This window comes from Anneissia japonica, unplaced genomic scaffold (genome assembly GCF_011630105.1).
Source record: "Anneissia japonica isolate Jap-2015-1 unplaced genomic scaffold, ASM1163010v1 scaffold287727_len1644234_cov201, whole genome shotgun sequence".
Lineage (NCBI taxonomy): Eukaryota > Metazoa > Echinodermata > Crinoidea > Comatulida > Comatulidae > Anneissia > Anneissia japonica.
This window is the reverse complement of record NW_022713615.1, coordinates 1,017,186-1,031,849: the sequence shown is the minus strand read 5'-3', so window position 1 is coordinate 1,031,849 and position 14,664 is coordinate 1,017,186. Positions and strand designations below refer to the sequence as shown.

Genomic DNA, 14,664 nt, shown 5'->3' with positions numbered 1-14,664 from the left:
CCCCCCCCCCCCGGACAGGCCTGGACCCCCCGTCGTCCGATAAACGACTAGGTCGTCGGACTGAAAATTAATCAAAACAATAATTTGCCTATCCAAATAACGCTTTTTTGATAGCTAATTGTGGTCTAAAAGCACCAAATCAAGCCATTAAACTCTCCCCATGGACCCTAACAGTTATTTTTTTTATTCCGGGCAGTCGACTAAGGCTTCGTAGTCGCCTTGGTCCGGACCCCTCCGTCAGCAAATTTCTGCCACCACCGCTGATTGTGAGCTCAACCTGGTTTCCTTAAAATCGCTACACTGTCGCTACAGTGTTTTCGGTGTGTACTACATAGCGATCCCGGACGCAATCATGAAGGCTCCCTGAACGGATTGTCGATGCCACAGTAAAGATCAAAGGACTGTACGCACGCGCTATGTTCGAGAGCGGAGATGTGTGTCCTTCTGTTGAATTACCTTGATTAAAAATGTGACGAATTAACGATAATTGAAAAAAAATTCTAATTCATTCCAATAATTTACGCGAGCATGGAATTTACGCGAGCACGCAAGCGCGCAAATATTCGATTATATATGAATTCTAATACACTGTCCATACTAAGTGATGTTAATTATAAAATATAATTGTAGACCCAATTAAGTGTGTGAAATTATTATGCAATGTACGTAACACATATACTTTGCATGTGTTCATCGGGAAGATTATGAAACAAAATGGACGGTTGTGTTCCACGTGACTTTCGTAAACCAAGGAGCGGAATGTCGCAACTCTTTATATATATGGCTCTGTCTATGTTTATTGTACCAGGGAACAGTGAACCGTACTGACTGTACTAATGAGTTAATGCTTTGTACACTGTTGTCACAATAAAATATTGAATACCATATTTCAGTTTCTTCATTTGTATATCTGAGTAAGTTATTAACAATTGAAAACCGGTATGAGAAAATATATCCATGACAGTTGACAGACCATAGAGAAAGAAAAAATGGACAGACAGTGGGTCCCGCAGTGGATATATTTTTTATATATTTCCGACTTTTCAATCGTCGTTGTTGAAAATCTGGAACCCGATGTTCCTATGTCAAAACATAGACCCTTTCTCGGCTAATAAGAAAATGTCTAAATCAGAGAATATGTTTTACCGATTTCTGGATGGAAGTTACGGCGGCCGTCACTTAACGGCTCTGAAATTTTAATTCACTGGTGGCACTAACGGGCTTCCGTATGAAGTTAATCACAATATCGATAGACAACTGAATGTCCGTGTTGAATAAATTGTGTTGCAACATCGGGTTCCAGATTTTCAACAACGACGATAGAAAAGTCGGAATTATATAAAATAACATACTGAGTATAGTAACACTGAGGGAACAGAAACGTTCACAAAATCAAAATCATTTGTATTTATTTATTATTTTTTACCTAGTTATCGCGGGCCCCTGTTGGACCCGGACCCCGGGGCACTTGCCCCGGTTACTCGGGCCTCACGGCGCCACTGCAGAAGAGGGCCTGTTCCGAGACAAAATCTTGAGTGTCGGGGCAAGGGTCCGCCACTATCGGCCCATGATTTAGGGACGTACGGTACTTGAAACGCTTATAATCGATTTTCAATTACAGTATAATCTGCAAAAATCACATAACTCCCAGAGGAATTTATTTCCTTTCCCTGACGGGAAGCTCAGCTGAGGCCACCACCTTCTGGTTCCTGACCTATTAATTAGAAAGACAAACAATGAAAGAACATCAGATACTCATATAGCTACCAATTTCGATTTATAATTCAGTTTATTTACAAATAACAGAATTCTTTTTCAATATGGGGTAACTTTTGGTTCATGTATGTCCACATTATATGGCACTTAGAATGATTGTAGAGTGTATTTACTAAAATACATTACATAATGCAGTACTGTACTGTATAAACAAAATCAGGGCACCTCGAAATTTCTTTGTAATAGGCCTATAGTTTATTTTATCCCTGTTTATGTCAAAAAGGGACCGCCTGTATTTTTACAGGTTATCCATTTTTTATGACAGTATTTGCCATTTCTATAGATTTTCATTATTTTGAGGGTTTTCATGACTTCCCTGGTAAAATGTACATTCGTAACCTCTGATCTAATTTAACACTGCGTAACTGTACGTCGTCAGAGCATTCTCAGCAAAAATGACTCAAATTTTTCCTTGTATATAGATTGATGCCCGCACTTTGTAAGAAATATTATACTGTCACTAAATGATACGTTATTGAAAGTAACTAACAAAATGCTAACATTAGTAGGCATATGACTGCTCCTTGATTATAGATGAAAAAATGTCGTAAATCTGAAAATTTGCCACTTTGCTAACTTATGTGTTGCTGTTGATGAAGAAATGTTAGACAAGACAAGCTTTTAAGTATAAAAAATCGCATTTTACCCAGTCTCGACAATACATAATACTTACAAAAATAGACCTAGCTAAATTATTTACGAAATACAAAATACATTGTTTTATAAGTAATAACACAAGGCTATTAATAAGGAATACAAAATATCGGTGGATGAGTAATTTTCAGCATTTGTATAAAGAGAAATATTCGTGTTTCATTATTAATAACTGAAAAATAAAGCATATTACCTACTTGCATATTTACAATCATACCGACAGTAGTAGCAAGCTAATTGTTGTCCGACCCTGAGAGTATGCTTTCAGTGGCGCGCGGCGCTACGGAGGGGGGGGGGGATTTACCCCCAGAAAAATTTCTTCGCCCCCGCCCAGAAGAGAATAAAAATCACAATTCGTCGGGGAGAAAAAAAAATTATATGTATTTGCTACATACTAGTAGTAGACTATCTATATGTAAAATCGATAAGCCTCTAAACCCCTTAAATTGTCGCAACATTTTAATCGACACCCGACCACGCCCACTTTGCTCTTGTCGCGGACCTTGCCCCAAACAAAATTGGAGCTTTCCTCTCACTTGCCCCATTGTATGCTCTATAAAGCAAGTCTCAATATGAGGCTTAGTGGAGCTGTTTTTGCGATAAAATAGGCCTAAATCCTGTTTTTTAGCAGGACTGCAAACCAGAACCCTGAGATGGAAAACAAACATTATAACCACCAAGCTACACATTTCTATTTTCATAATTACAGTATTGGCAAATTCCTTGAGAAACTTTAATAGCTTGAAAATACTGTATCAGTTTATTGGCTTTTGATTTACCTAAAGTAGAGCTTAAGGTCCAGAAATTAACATGTAGCTGCACATGTTTCATTTCATTTACAATGCAAAATCCAATTCGAGACCCCTATAATTCCCAGCCCCCTCCAATTCGAGACCACTTTCCAAAGACCCAAATAACAACATTTTCAACTTTTTAACACAAAGCTAGCCCTCTAATTGGAGACCAACCCCGAGACCACCCCACATTTTCAGGTCCCAAATTGGTCTCGAATTGGAGGGCAAACTGTATTTATTATGCTTAGTTCATCGTCAATTTTTTAATAATGTTCATGAGCATCTCCTTTGATGAATACAGACCCACAACATAATTATTGTTGTTTATCGTTTTACTTGTCACTGTCATCGTTATTTTCATTATTGTTATTTACAATTATTATAAAGGGCTTAACACATTTACATGCATGTAATACATAATTACAATATTAATGAATGAATAACATGTTAGTAATGGAATTGTTTCTCTATACCTCTGGTGGAAGAACTTAAAACTGATCTACAATAACAACGTCTTAGCACTATGCTGCATAAATATGAATACCGTCTAGGATTTCCTCTTTCTTGGAAGTTAAAATATTCTACAGATGATACAGTAGTTAATGAAGTTGTTTCTCCATAGTGTTCGACTCTTTAACTATCTACAAACAATAAAAGACACAAGATTTTCTTGAAACTGTAAAAACAATGAACATCATAAGGCTTACTGTTTATGTTCTCGATTTGGCAATAAAGATTAAGAATAAGAATGATCACAGCATAAAAAGGCAATACTGTACTAATAAATAACAATATTGCACACGACATACAAATCCTTTATACAAAATACTGTATTACAATTCTTTAATAAGTTACAAAATTCTATATTTAAGGTTCAGACAAATAATGTACAGTAATAAATATAATAATGAAATATACAGTAGTATAATAATAATTAATAACGAATACAACATGCTCTTGATATACATTATTCCATCTTGATTGGAATTTTACAAGCAGTTACAAAGTTCCTAATCTGTTTATCCAGCCATGTCTTGTGTTTCAGTTGATCACGCCAAGAGGCAGGTAGGGCCGCTGCTCCCAGTTTGCAACCTAACAGAGCACCAGCTACAGCACCATTTGTATCAGCATCTCCAGCCTACAAAACAAAAAGCATCAAAGTCAATGGACATTTTCGAAGTGTCAATCAAATTAATGAACCTTGCCAATCATAACTGGGCTGAGTATACATGCTTGTACTTTATAAAGCGAATTTATATTGTGCATAATATAAAATTATTAATAAGAGAAAAAAAGGGCTTATTATAACAGGATGCAGATTATAATCTGCATGGGTTTATACCTCAGCAACTACATATTATATTTTGTATTTAAAAAAAAAAAGAATTGTTCTTAAATCTTACCTCCATAGTAATGGCTTCAATTGCATCCCTGAAATTGTCTTGTCTAAATGCCCAGAATCCTGCTCCAAGACATTTGTATGTGTAGCCAATCTTTCCAACCTCAGCCAAATTTAGCTCATCTAGAGAATTAGCAAACATGTGTCGTCTCAATTCAGCAATCTACAAAAAAAAATTATTATTGAATATGTAAAAATAATATACAAATGAATGGAGCTGGTGCTTGAGCTTGTAATGTCTAATACTAATATTAATAATAATTATTTATAATATATGATCAAATAACTTCATTAATTTCATGTGTAGTATAAAGGCCTGTTTATACTTGCAACGATAACGATAAAAAGCTAAAAAGCAATTATTCATATAGAAAATAAAAGAAATGGGAGAGGTTTTACACTAGGATGATTCGATAACGATTTATCGTGTATACGATAACAAAATATTTTGACAAATCAAATCAGATGACGTCATAATCATTGAAAAACGATAAAATCGTTGCTACAACTACGATTTTAATGTTTTTCAATGATTATGACCTACGTCATCTGATTTGATTTGGCAAACATTTTGTTACCGCATAACTGATAAATCGTTATCGAATCGTCGTAGTGTAAAAACTTCCCTTATTTCTGTTATTTTCTTTATGAACATTGCCTTTTACCTTTTTATCGTTATAGTTATCGTTGAAAGTATAAACAGGCCTTTACCCTTATATTCTTGGCTTAACATGAATGAACTTCAATATCAGAATATTAGGATCTTAAAATCTAACATATTTTTTCAGCAAAGTTTTATTCCCCTGACTTCCACACAGGATTTTCCTTCTAGACCCGAACCCTAGGTGGCCTCTAATTTCGAACCCCATCAGACTTGGACCCTTTGCAGCAGCAAATTTCTGAAGCCATCACTGCATCAAAGGCCCCAAATTAACAGATTGACTGGACAAATCATCCTTCAAAGAAAAAATAACCAAACTAAACTACAAACTAAAAAACTAATCAAAATTATTAAAATATAATGCATACAGCATCTGGGTCTTCATTTCCATCTTCCAATTTTGGTAAATGTTCCTTTGCATAATTAAACGCATCTTCTGACAATTTACTGACATCATATGTCCCATCTTTGAAGTATTTGCCCTGCAGCATCATTGCTATGGCAGTTGTCACAGCAACAGTTGAAACTTGACATCTGTTGGCAAGTAAAGTTACAGAATAACGGAATGTGTATATATGGTATATTATATAGTTCAATAATACTAACAGTGCTCAAATTATTAATAAGATGTTATATTCGTATCAAGTATATGCCTTAAATGAAAAGTTCCTTTCAATTCAGTCATATGAAAAAAGTGTCTTTGCCGGGATTCGAACCTACAACCTCTCGCTGCTAGGGCATGTGTCATATCCATTCCATCACAGAAACCTACAGGACATATGTGCAGATTTAACCCCCAGGCACTTTCTCTCATACAATTGACTGAAACGTTCACACATACTGGAGCTATAGATAAGCTGGAAAAGCTTTTAGATTGCAGCTTGCAAATCATAGTAAATAATATTTAAATTAGGTTTGCTGTGTAGCACTGTGAACACAGTATAAACAAATGGATACATAATAGTAACAGTGCTCAAATAGGAACAAGATGTTATAATCATATCAAGCATAGCCCTTCAACAAAAAGTTCCTTTCAATTCAGTTGTATTAAAAGTAACTCTGGTGGGATTTGAACTTGCAACCTCTCGCTGTCAGGGCGCGTGTCATATCCATTAGACTACGGATGCCTATAGGATGTGCAAGATATCAAAATTTTGTAGTAGTCAACATATATTTTCATTGCTGAAAGAGACATGAGGACGGGTCAAAATGCTCATATTTTGAATACATTTTGTGTTTTGTGTTATCTAAGGAAAACTTGTACATTAACTAAAGCACCACCCCTGGATGCGACTCCGTCTGCTGATTGTGGATGGAAGACTAAGCAAATTGTAATTCAAAACGATCGTTGAGCACACCACTCATCCACAGAATTGAGTCAGCTAGTACTGACCATCTGTGCAGTGTGTTCCCGGCTTGTTAAGCCTCTTACCTTTGCAGCCTGCTCTTTGTTCATGAATTCTGTCAACAGACCAATAGCACCGCCTCTTATACCCATCTAGACCTGTATAAGGTTATTATCAACATCATCATTATTATTATATAATGAACTGTCACAAGAATATCTATTCCAATTTATTTCAATAGGGTAGCCCAATCAGTGTAAACACTGTTGTCTAAGTTACATTGGACCTATGAAACATTAAATTAAATTGCATTACCTGGGGTCGGCATGTGTAACTTTACAAATGTTTATAGTGTTGCTGATGACGGTTTTCATGTTTCCAAAGTTGCAAATTCCGATAATTGAGGTCCTCATCACAGCTCCATTGGGAGCTATGGACTTGTTACCCGATTCCCATACATACTTGGCAGACTACAGAAATGGCAGAAATAAGAAAACAAATCAACAGTTTATAATCTGTGGGTCAAATGCATCTGTTAAACTAAGAAATTGAACTCAATATTTGATTTGCATAAATTTGTAATGAAAGTAAGTTTACAATCAATTGAAAATTAGAACAAGAAAATATTTTACTCACCAATTACCAGACTCATAAATAACACTGTTATTAGGCTGCTGATAATCAATTTAAGAATTTTTCATAGTAAAATGTCTCTAAATAAGTGAAAATTAAATTCTTTCAAATTATGCATCCTTCTTGAAGTTGATAATTGTCCTTCTTAAGCGGAAATTTAAAGTGTTTTTACAACAGAGAGTAAATCCTGATTTATGTTTTAATTGTAATGTTCACAAAATTTACTTGTACTGGTTTTAGGTAGGCACTCACCCTTCCTTTTTTTGTGGTGAAGGGTTAAGAAAGGTGGGCCAGAAGCAAGAAAACATACCTCATGAGGGTCAGTTGTAAAACTTAAATCGTACAGAACCATGCCGGTAGTCCTACCAATACCCATTCCACAAGAATCACCAAGCTCTTTGAAGCCTTCTTTAGCCCAAGTCAGCATTCTATCAGCAAAATCTGTCGCCACAGTCTGCCATGAGAACATAAAAAATAGGACAATTTACTCGTTGAAAGAACGGCACTCTCGTAATAATGTAAATAATAAATAAATAAAATAACTGAATTAACGTAAAATTTACCTTTCCTTTGTTGTCTGTTAATGACTGCATAATTAGAATCATCTGGTCACTATCATCCGTCCAATCAGCTACGGGGAAGCGATGCTGATGTCGAAACTGCTTTGGAATTAAAGTCTTCGAACTGTATTCCAGTGGCTTATTTGGATATTCCTAAATAGAATTTAAAAATATTAAATAAATCAAATAAAGATTCAACATAATTTTTGTCGCATGAATAATTTTCTTTTTATTAATGAGAATAAAATTTCGTAATGGAATAACTGTCAATAATAGAGAACAAGCACAATGTCTATTAAAAGCAAACATAAGAATTTGGATTTGAGTCTTTAATATACATTCTACAAATTAACAATTTCAATTATCTAACTGTGTCATAGGAGATGGCGAAGCTTATGATTCAAGCTAATGAACTTCTGATTGTCAGATAATTCAAGACTGCCAGGAAAACAGGGGATTCAGCCAATATATGATTGAGTGTTTTTCCTGACATTTAAACTGGGCACACACTGTGAATCGTATATCTCAAAATGTTTTGAAAGTGGTCCAGGGGAAAATTAAATATGACAATTTAGGGGGTTTCAAAGGCATTTAATTGATTTTATAAATGATTCTACTAATAACTATGTAGAAAATACATATTTTTTTTCTCTCCCTGACAAATTGTGGTTTTTCTCCCCAACGGGGAGGGGGAAGCTCCCTCCGACGGGGCCACTAATCCCCCCCCCCATGGACCACCACTAAAGCACCACCCCTGGATGCGACTCCGTCTGCTGATTGTGGATGGAAGACTAAGCAAATTGTAATTCAAAACGATCGTTGAGCACACCACTCGTCCACAGAATCGAGTCAGCTAGTACTGACCATCTGTGCAGTGTGTTCCTGGCTTATTAAGCCTCTTACCTTTGCAGCCTGCTCTTTGTTCATGAATTCTGTCAACAGACCAATAGCATCTCCAATACAGTTGCCATAGATTGTTCCCAGAACATGGTCTTTCAGGCATTCTGACTTAAAGTTTGTTGAGTAAGAGTGTTGTTGGCCCATTTCAGATTTTGTTTCATGTGACCTAAACTGTATGATTTGAGAAAATCATAGACTCTTTCAACTATGTAGAACTGCGAACATACATCATCTCTGAATCTCAATGATGGTCAAGCAAAAAATGTAGGTAACAATAACAATAACAATAATAATAATAATAATAATAATAATTATAATACTGTTACAAAGCCCCTAATTCAAAAAATAGCTTCAAAGCGCTGAAAGATGCCAGTTGAAGTTGTTATATCGTATAAAGAGGCAAGTCTTTAGTGCCTTTTTAAAACAGTCATAGGATATAGTCATAATAATAGTAGGATAGGCCAGGCTAGGCCAGAAAGGCTCGGGAAGTACTACTGTTGTTTACTGTTACTTCTACTACTAGCAGGAGTTGCTCCTTTCTAGCTAGGCTGACCTAGAAGTCGACTACAAGTCTGTCAGTCAGCTTCTGAGCATAGTTTAGTAGTAGTACTACTACTACTATACTCCAAGCAGGGGGCCAAGCAAGCCCCGTCTAGCTAGGCCTAAACTAAAAGAGTTACTTTCTGTACTCGAGTTTTTTTCTAATTCTAATCTAAGTAGAGAACTAGGCCTAGGCTGGAAACCTAGCTCACTTACTTTTCCACTTGTGTGCCTGTATTGTTTGTCGTCTTTTGTCTGTCTGTCAACATGGGCCTCCTGTCTTACCTTTGTAATAATAATTATTATTTTGTTGGTTTTTTATTTTGTTTATAACTAGCCTTTGAACACCCACCGTTTTCATACTTCCTGGCGCTAGAGGCTAATGATTGTGAGCACATGTTGGCAACAGAGGGCGAAAAGAGTAGTCCTAATACCAAGCTAATACCATGGAGGTATTATTGAGAAGGAGATCACTCGGCAAAGCTACGCGCACGCAGCGCTATGCAAATGAACCAAGATCAAAGTTGCCGCAGCGCGTAAAGAACGTTTGCGCGATGCCTTTGAAGTCCCATATGTTCCCCGCCATCAAATTTTCAACAGGCATAGTTGACCAAAAAATTGAACATGACGAAATGGAGAGCACCTTCTTTTCTCAATGCGCACTACATACTGTCAATCACTATGGCTGCGCAATCTTTTTTATTTTGAAGCTGATACATTCATCTCTCATAAAATATCAAACATATTAACATTTTCCACCAAGAAAAGTTTCGAATTTAATGGAACATTTACATGAATTATAAAAGTATAGTATATTTCAACTTCAATTTTCATAAATTGGCCTAAATTCGCCCATTCTAATTTTAACAGATATTAATTATAAACAATGCTCGAACTATAGCAGACACTCCATAGAGTCTGTCTCTTATACACATCTAGATGTGTATAAGAGACAGACACATAGGTTTGTCGCGTCAAAGGGATCTGTTGCCGAGTGATCTCCTTCTCAATAATACCTCCATGGTTTTAACAAGGTAATTCAACAAAAGGACGCACATCTCGGGACATAGATGTGTATAAGAGACAGATCTCTATGGTATAAGTGCATGTCGTTGGCAAGTTGTTGCTAACGAAAAAATGTGAATTATAGGGTAATACGCCCGCGCGCGATCCAAAAGCGGGGAACACATAGGTTTGTCGCGTCAAAGGGATCTGTTGCCGAGTGATCTCCTTCTCAATAATACCTCCATGCTAATACCAAGAGATTCTCTCTTAAACAGTGAGTGAAACTGAGAATATAGGCTAAATAAAAAAGATAACAAAGTGTACAATATCCAATAAATGAATAAACGAAGCAATAAAAAAAATATGTTTTAGAAATTAGGCGACTATTTGGGATCAAATGAACAAAAGGCAACTTCAGTAATAGATTATAACTTTTTTAAACGATTAAAAACAATCGAACAGTTATATCAAAATTCTGATAGGCCTATACTATAGCTGAAATTAATATTACAATTAAAATTATTGAAATTAATAATTATTTACAATAAAATTCAAAAGAATTGAATTATTTGTTCATTTAAATTGACATATTTACATGGATTACAATAGATACATAAAAAATATATTATTTTAAAAATTCACACCTAAAAATGACATTTAAAATAGTAAAATTACAACCAAAAATAAATAAAATTTAAAGATTTGTGTAATTTGAAAAAAAAAAAATTTAATTAGAAAAATTTCAGCATTTAACAACAGCAATGCAGTGACAAAACAATATCCATGTGCAAGTATTCTTAGGAAGAAAATTTAATTTCAATTTAACATTATAAAATTCAAACATTTTGTTTTTTGAAAGTTAAAAAGAAGAATCTAATCAATTAGCTAATAGGGGCCGATCCAGAGACGTCCGAAAGCAGGGGGTGACCGAGAGACAACACTACTCTAGGGGGTCAATCATGCGACAATGCCATTTTTGTTTTCTATACACCCAGAAGTAAGCCCTGATGCATTTTTCATGCGATGTATCATCCAAATGTAATTTTCATTCGGACAATAAAGTTATCTTGTATCTTGTATTTTGGGCGATCAATAATTTCTTTTTTTCTTTTTTTTTAAATTTAAATTTTCAAAATGGGGACCAGGCACAGTCCCCCTAAATCCCCCACCCCCTACTAAAGAAAGGGTATTCCAGATGGGCATAATTTGCTGAAAATTTTAGATTTATGGGATTTTGATTTACATCGAGGAACAGATAACATAAATGTATCAGAAGAAAGTCTGGTGGTAGGACGGTCCTGGCATAAATTAATATGTACAGTCATCAATAGAAATATCATAACTCCAAATTGTTTTATTTTTATTTAGTTTTCCAACAGCGAAGAATCGCCACTTACAGGTAAGAAACAGTGTAAAATACATAACAGTATATAAATATAAACCTCTATGCAAATATATAAACATATAGAGAAACCTTAAAAAAGCAGAAGCCACACAGTACAAACAAGAGAAAAATAACACCCAGAAAAAAAAAAACACCAGGTGAAAGCAAAATAACTTTTATAAAAAAATATAAAGTCAATATTATTACTGAATATCATTTATTAGTGGGTTGCCTCATTATTCCAGCCTCTAATAGAACTCTTACAAATTTTTTACGAAGACAATATTTAGCACAAGTTATTATTATCTATTGTTATTATAATATAATTTAGTAATAATGCAATTTTTTCCTAATTTTATTTCATTTCTTCTCTAGCTATATTTACATATTAGCATAGCTTTAATTTTTTAAATTCTATCAAAATTCGTAGTTACAAGCAAACAAGATTAATCTTTCAGATGTTAAGATGATATCGAACATTGTTAAGAGATAGATACACTCACAGATAACTAGAATAGTGATGGTAATAATGATAATGATGATGATTATGATTCTAAGGATGATGTTTATGATGGTAACAATAATTATGACATAATTGAAATGGTATTGAGACAGATAAATCGTACTAATACTAGTACTGTTGTGACAATAGTAAGTCTATGCGCTGTCTCTTATACACATCTAGATGTGTATAAGAGACAGGCAGCAGCCCATGTGGTCAAGTTATTGTATTAGATTTTAGATTATATAACATTTCCTTAATGGCCCTTGATATTTTGAGTTGCTTTACCGAGCTGAACTTGTTTAGCGTTTGCTCCAAACTGAAGTGTGCTCATTGACTCGCTCATGTTCTTCTTGTCTGGACTCACGTTAACAAATAAACAAGCCTGAAAAATATTTAACACATGCAGAAATACAATTTTCATGAGAGTAAAAGGCAAAATCTAGTTCCATATTCATTAATGAACATAGGAGAATGAGCTGTTATGAGCCATTGTACTAAGCTTCAGCATTTATGGTACGGGGACCAGTTCCTTTCCATGCCACCTTTTTAATTCCCCCAGTACATTTTAACTAGGTACTCAACTACACTCCTGGGTGGAAAGAGACAAGCATAGGTAAATTGCCTTGTCAAAGGACACAAACAAAATGCACAGTGAACGTTTGAACCCTAACCTCGAGGTTGACAAACCGGAGCACAACTGCTGTGCCAACCATTCCCACATATGAGAGTATGTTTGTGAATTCTGTGTTTCACCTTGCTGAGTGTAGGATATGTAAGTCATGCCCATGTCTTTGTGACTGATTTTGCTTTAATGAAACTAAGAAGTTGAAAGAAGAAAAGAAAAAAAATGAAAGAGAAGAAAGAGAGAAGGAGCACGCAAGTTCCACTAGGCTCGATCCCACAGCCGTTGATTTTTTCCACTTGACCCGAAGTCAAAGGTCATGAAAGCACCGAATGATAAAAGAACCGTACGTAATGATGAAAGGACCGAAAGGTAAAACTAAAAAGCACCAAATGATAAAAGATCCGTAAGTGTGGCAAAAGCACCGAACGTAATGATAAAAGCACCGAACGTAATGTTTCAAAGCACCGAATGTAATGTTAATAAAAGTACTGAACGTAATGTAAAAAGCACCGAACGTAATGTAAAAAGCACCGAACGTAATGTTAAAAGGGCCGAATAGCAAATGCGCCGAACGGAAAAGAGCCACCAAAGGCAGTAACGGCGTTCCATACTCGCCCCCTATTGTCAACATTATACCACAAACATTAGATTAGACTGGAAGTTTACGCTACTGAACAGTATCATTATGTAAACACTGTCTGGTTTGAAGCCTAGCCATAAACAATTTCCTTCTTCTGGTGCAATTCAGTCGTTCATTTATAATAACTACAAATTACAAGATGTAATGTCTATTTTAGTCGATGATGTGTAGTTAATATCTGAATGTGGTTGTATTCGAGGAAACACACTCAAAATCAAAGAGCTCTGGCTACTGGTAGTAGGAACTTTATATCTTTTTTTAAAAGTTTAAAGCTAGTTTAGTTTTTAGGCCTCTCTTGAATCTCTGATCAGTTGAGTTGGGGCTGTTTAGATGGAGGGTAGAGTCTGGCCTTGCACCTGCAGGCAGGCTACGTTAGGCCATGGTTGGCATAGCTATTCGATGGCTAAGAGTAGGCCTAAGTCTGTTAATTAGGCCTTTCTGTTTATTAGGCCTTCATAAATTCCCATACAAATTAACTTATGTCTACTTCCGAAACTCGGATAGCTCATGCATGAAGAGTTGTTTTAAACCACTTCACTTTTTCACCTTTTTTTTTTTCCCCTTCTTTTTTCTTTTTTTCGGGAGGTTCTTGGTTCTTGTTAATGTGGATTGCAAAATATCCTAGAGTTATAAGTACCTGTAGATCACATAACTTCTTAAAAGTCTTTAAAATTGTTTTATTTTTCAAAACCATACGAATGGCAAAGGCACTCTGCACATAACTGTAAACTATACCAAACAATTTTTTCCCTAGCCTTCATCACACAGTGGATTAAAGCTAGAGAAAGTCTTTAAAATGCTGAATTTCTCTGTCATTTTTATTATTTTAATTTAATCATGATGACGACTACACTTCTTACCTTATATTTATTTACATGTCATTTGTCTGTTATCTTGATGCTTACAAAATCCAGGTTGTTTTTTTTTTTTTAAATATCAAATCTTTTTCATCTTCCAGAATCATAATTTTACGTTTTTGTACCAAACAAAATCTGAAATGGGACAACATCATTCAGACTTCTCCTACTTGACAGACTTGAAGTTTGAAGGATGCCTGAAAGACCATGTTCTGGGAACAATCTATGGCAACTGTATTGGAGATGCCATTGGTCTGTTGACAGAGTTCATGAACAAAGATCAGGCTGCAAAGGTAAGAGCTAAACTATTTACCAACACAAAAGAGAATTTTTAAATCCGTTGACATAATAGTGGCAGATCAAGAAATTTAAAAAGGGTGGGGGG

The 14,664-nt window shown here is 35.3% G+C and overlaps 2 protein-coding genes across 4 annotated transcripts in view; one reads left to right on the top strand and one right to left on the bottom strand.

Annotated features, from left to right (window-relative positions):
• Window positions 1-3,373: 3,373 nt before the first annotated feature.
• LOC117108617 lies at window positions 3,374-9,617 on the bottom strand. Of its 2 annotated transcripts, none has more exons than XM_033250700.1 (8): window positions 9,480-9,617; window positions 8,727-8,889; window positions 7,827-7,976; window positions 7,574-7,717; window positions 6,946-7,100; window positions 5,653-5,818; window positions 4,628-4,786; window positions 3,374-4,362 (listed from the first exon to the last, which is right to left on the bottom strand). In XM_033250700.1, the coding sequence occupies exons 1-8, from the start codon at window positions 9,530-9,532 to the stop codon at window positions 4,192-4,194; spliced, it is 1,161 nt and encodes a 386-aa protein (XP_033106591.1). In that variant the 5' UTR covers window positions 9,533-9,617; the 3' UTR covers window positions 3,374-4,191. The 2 variants fall into 2 exon arrangements, with proteins under 2 accessions (XP_033106591.1, XP_033106592.1); XM_033250701.1 differs by having other exon boundaries at window positions 8,727-8,894; window positions 9,480-9,612.
• Window positions 9,618-13,503: 3,886 nt separating this feature from the next.
• The window catches only part of LOC117108566 (uncharacterized protein YegU-like), an 8,896-nt gene continuing 7,735 nt past the window's right edge, over window positions 13,504-14,664 (top strand). The window contains exons 1-2 of one of the 2 annotated variants that reach the window (XM_033250617.1): window positions 13,504-13,656; window positions 14,381-14,572. In XM_033250617.1, the coding sequence (XP_033106508.1) occupies window positions 14,420-14,572 (153 nt within the window). In that variant the 5' untranslated portion in view covers window positions 13,504-13,656; window positions 14,381-14,419. Of the gene's footprint in view, window positions 13,660-14,380; window positions 14,573-14,664 lie in introns of both variants that reach the window. The other variant, XM_033250618.1, reaches the window with a different exon arrangement.

Coding starts and splice junctions, on each gene's coding strand:
- LOC117108617 (XM_033250700.1), bottom strand. CDS start 9,532: ATGTTGACAGACAGACAAAAGACGACAAACAATACAGGCACACAAGTG. Junction 7,977..8,726: donor ACAAAGAGCAGGCTGCAAAG/GTAAGAGGCTTA, acceptor AATTCTATTTAG/GAATATCCAAATAAGCCACT. Junction 5,819..6,945: donor GTTACACATGCCGACCCCAG/GTAATGCAATTT, acceptor ACTTGCCAACAG/ATGTCAAGTTTCAACTGTTG.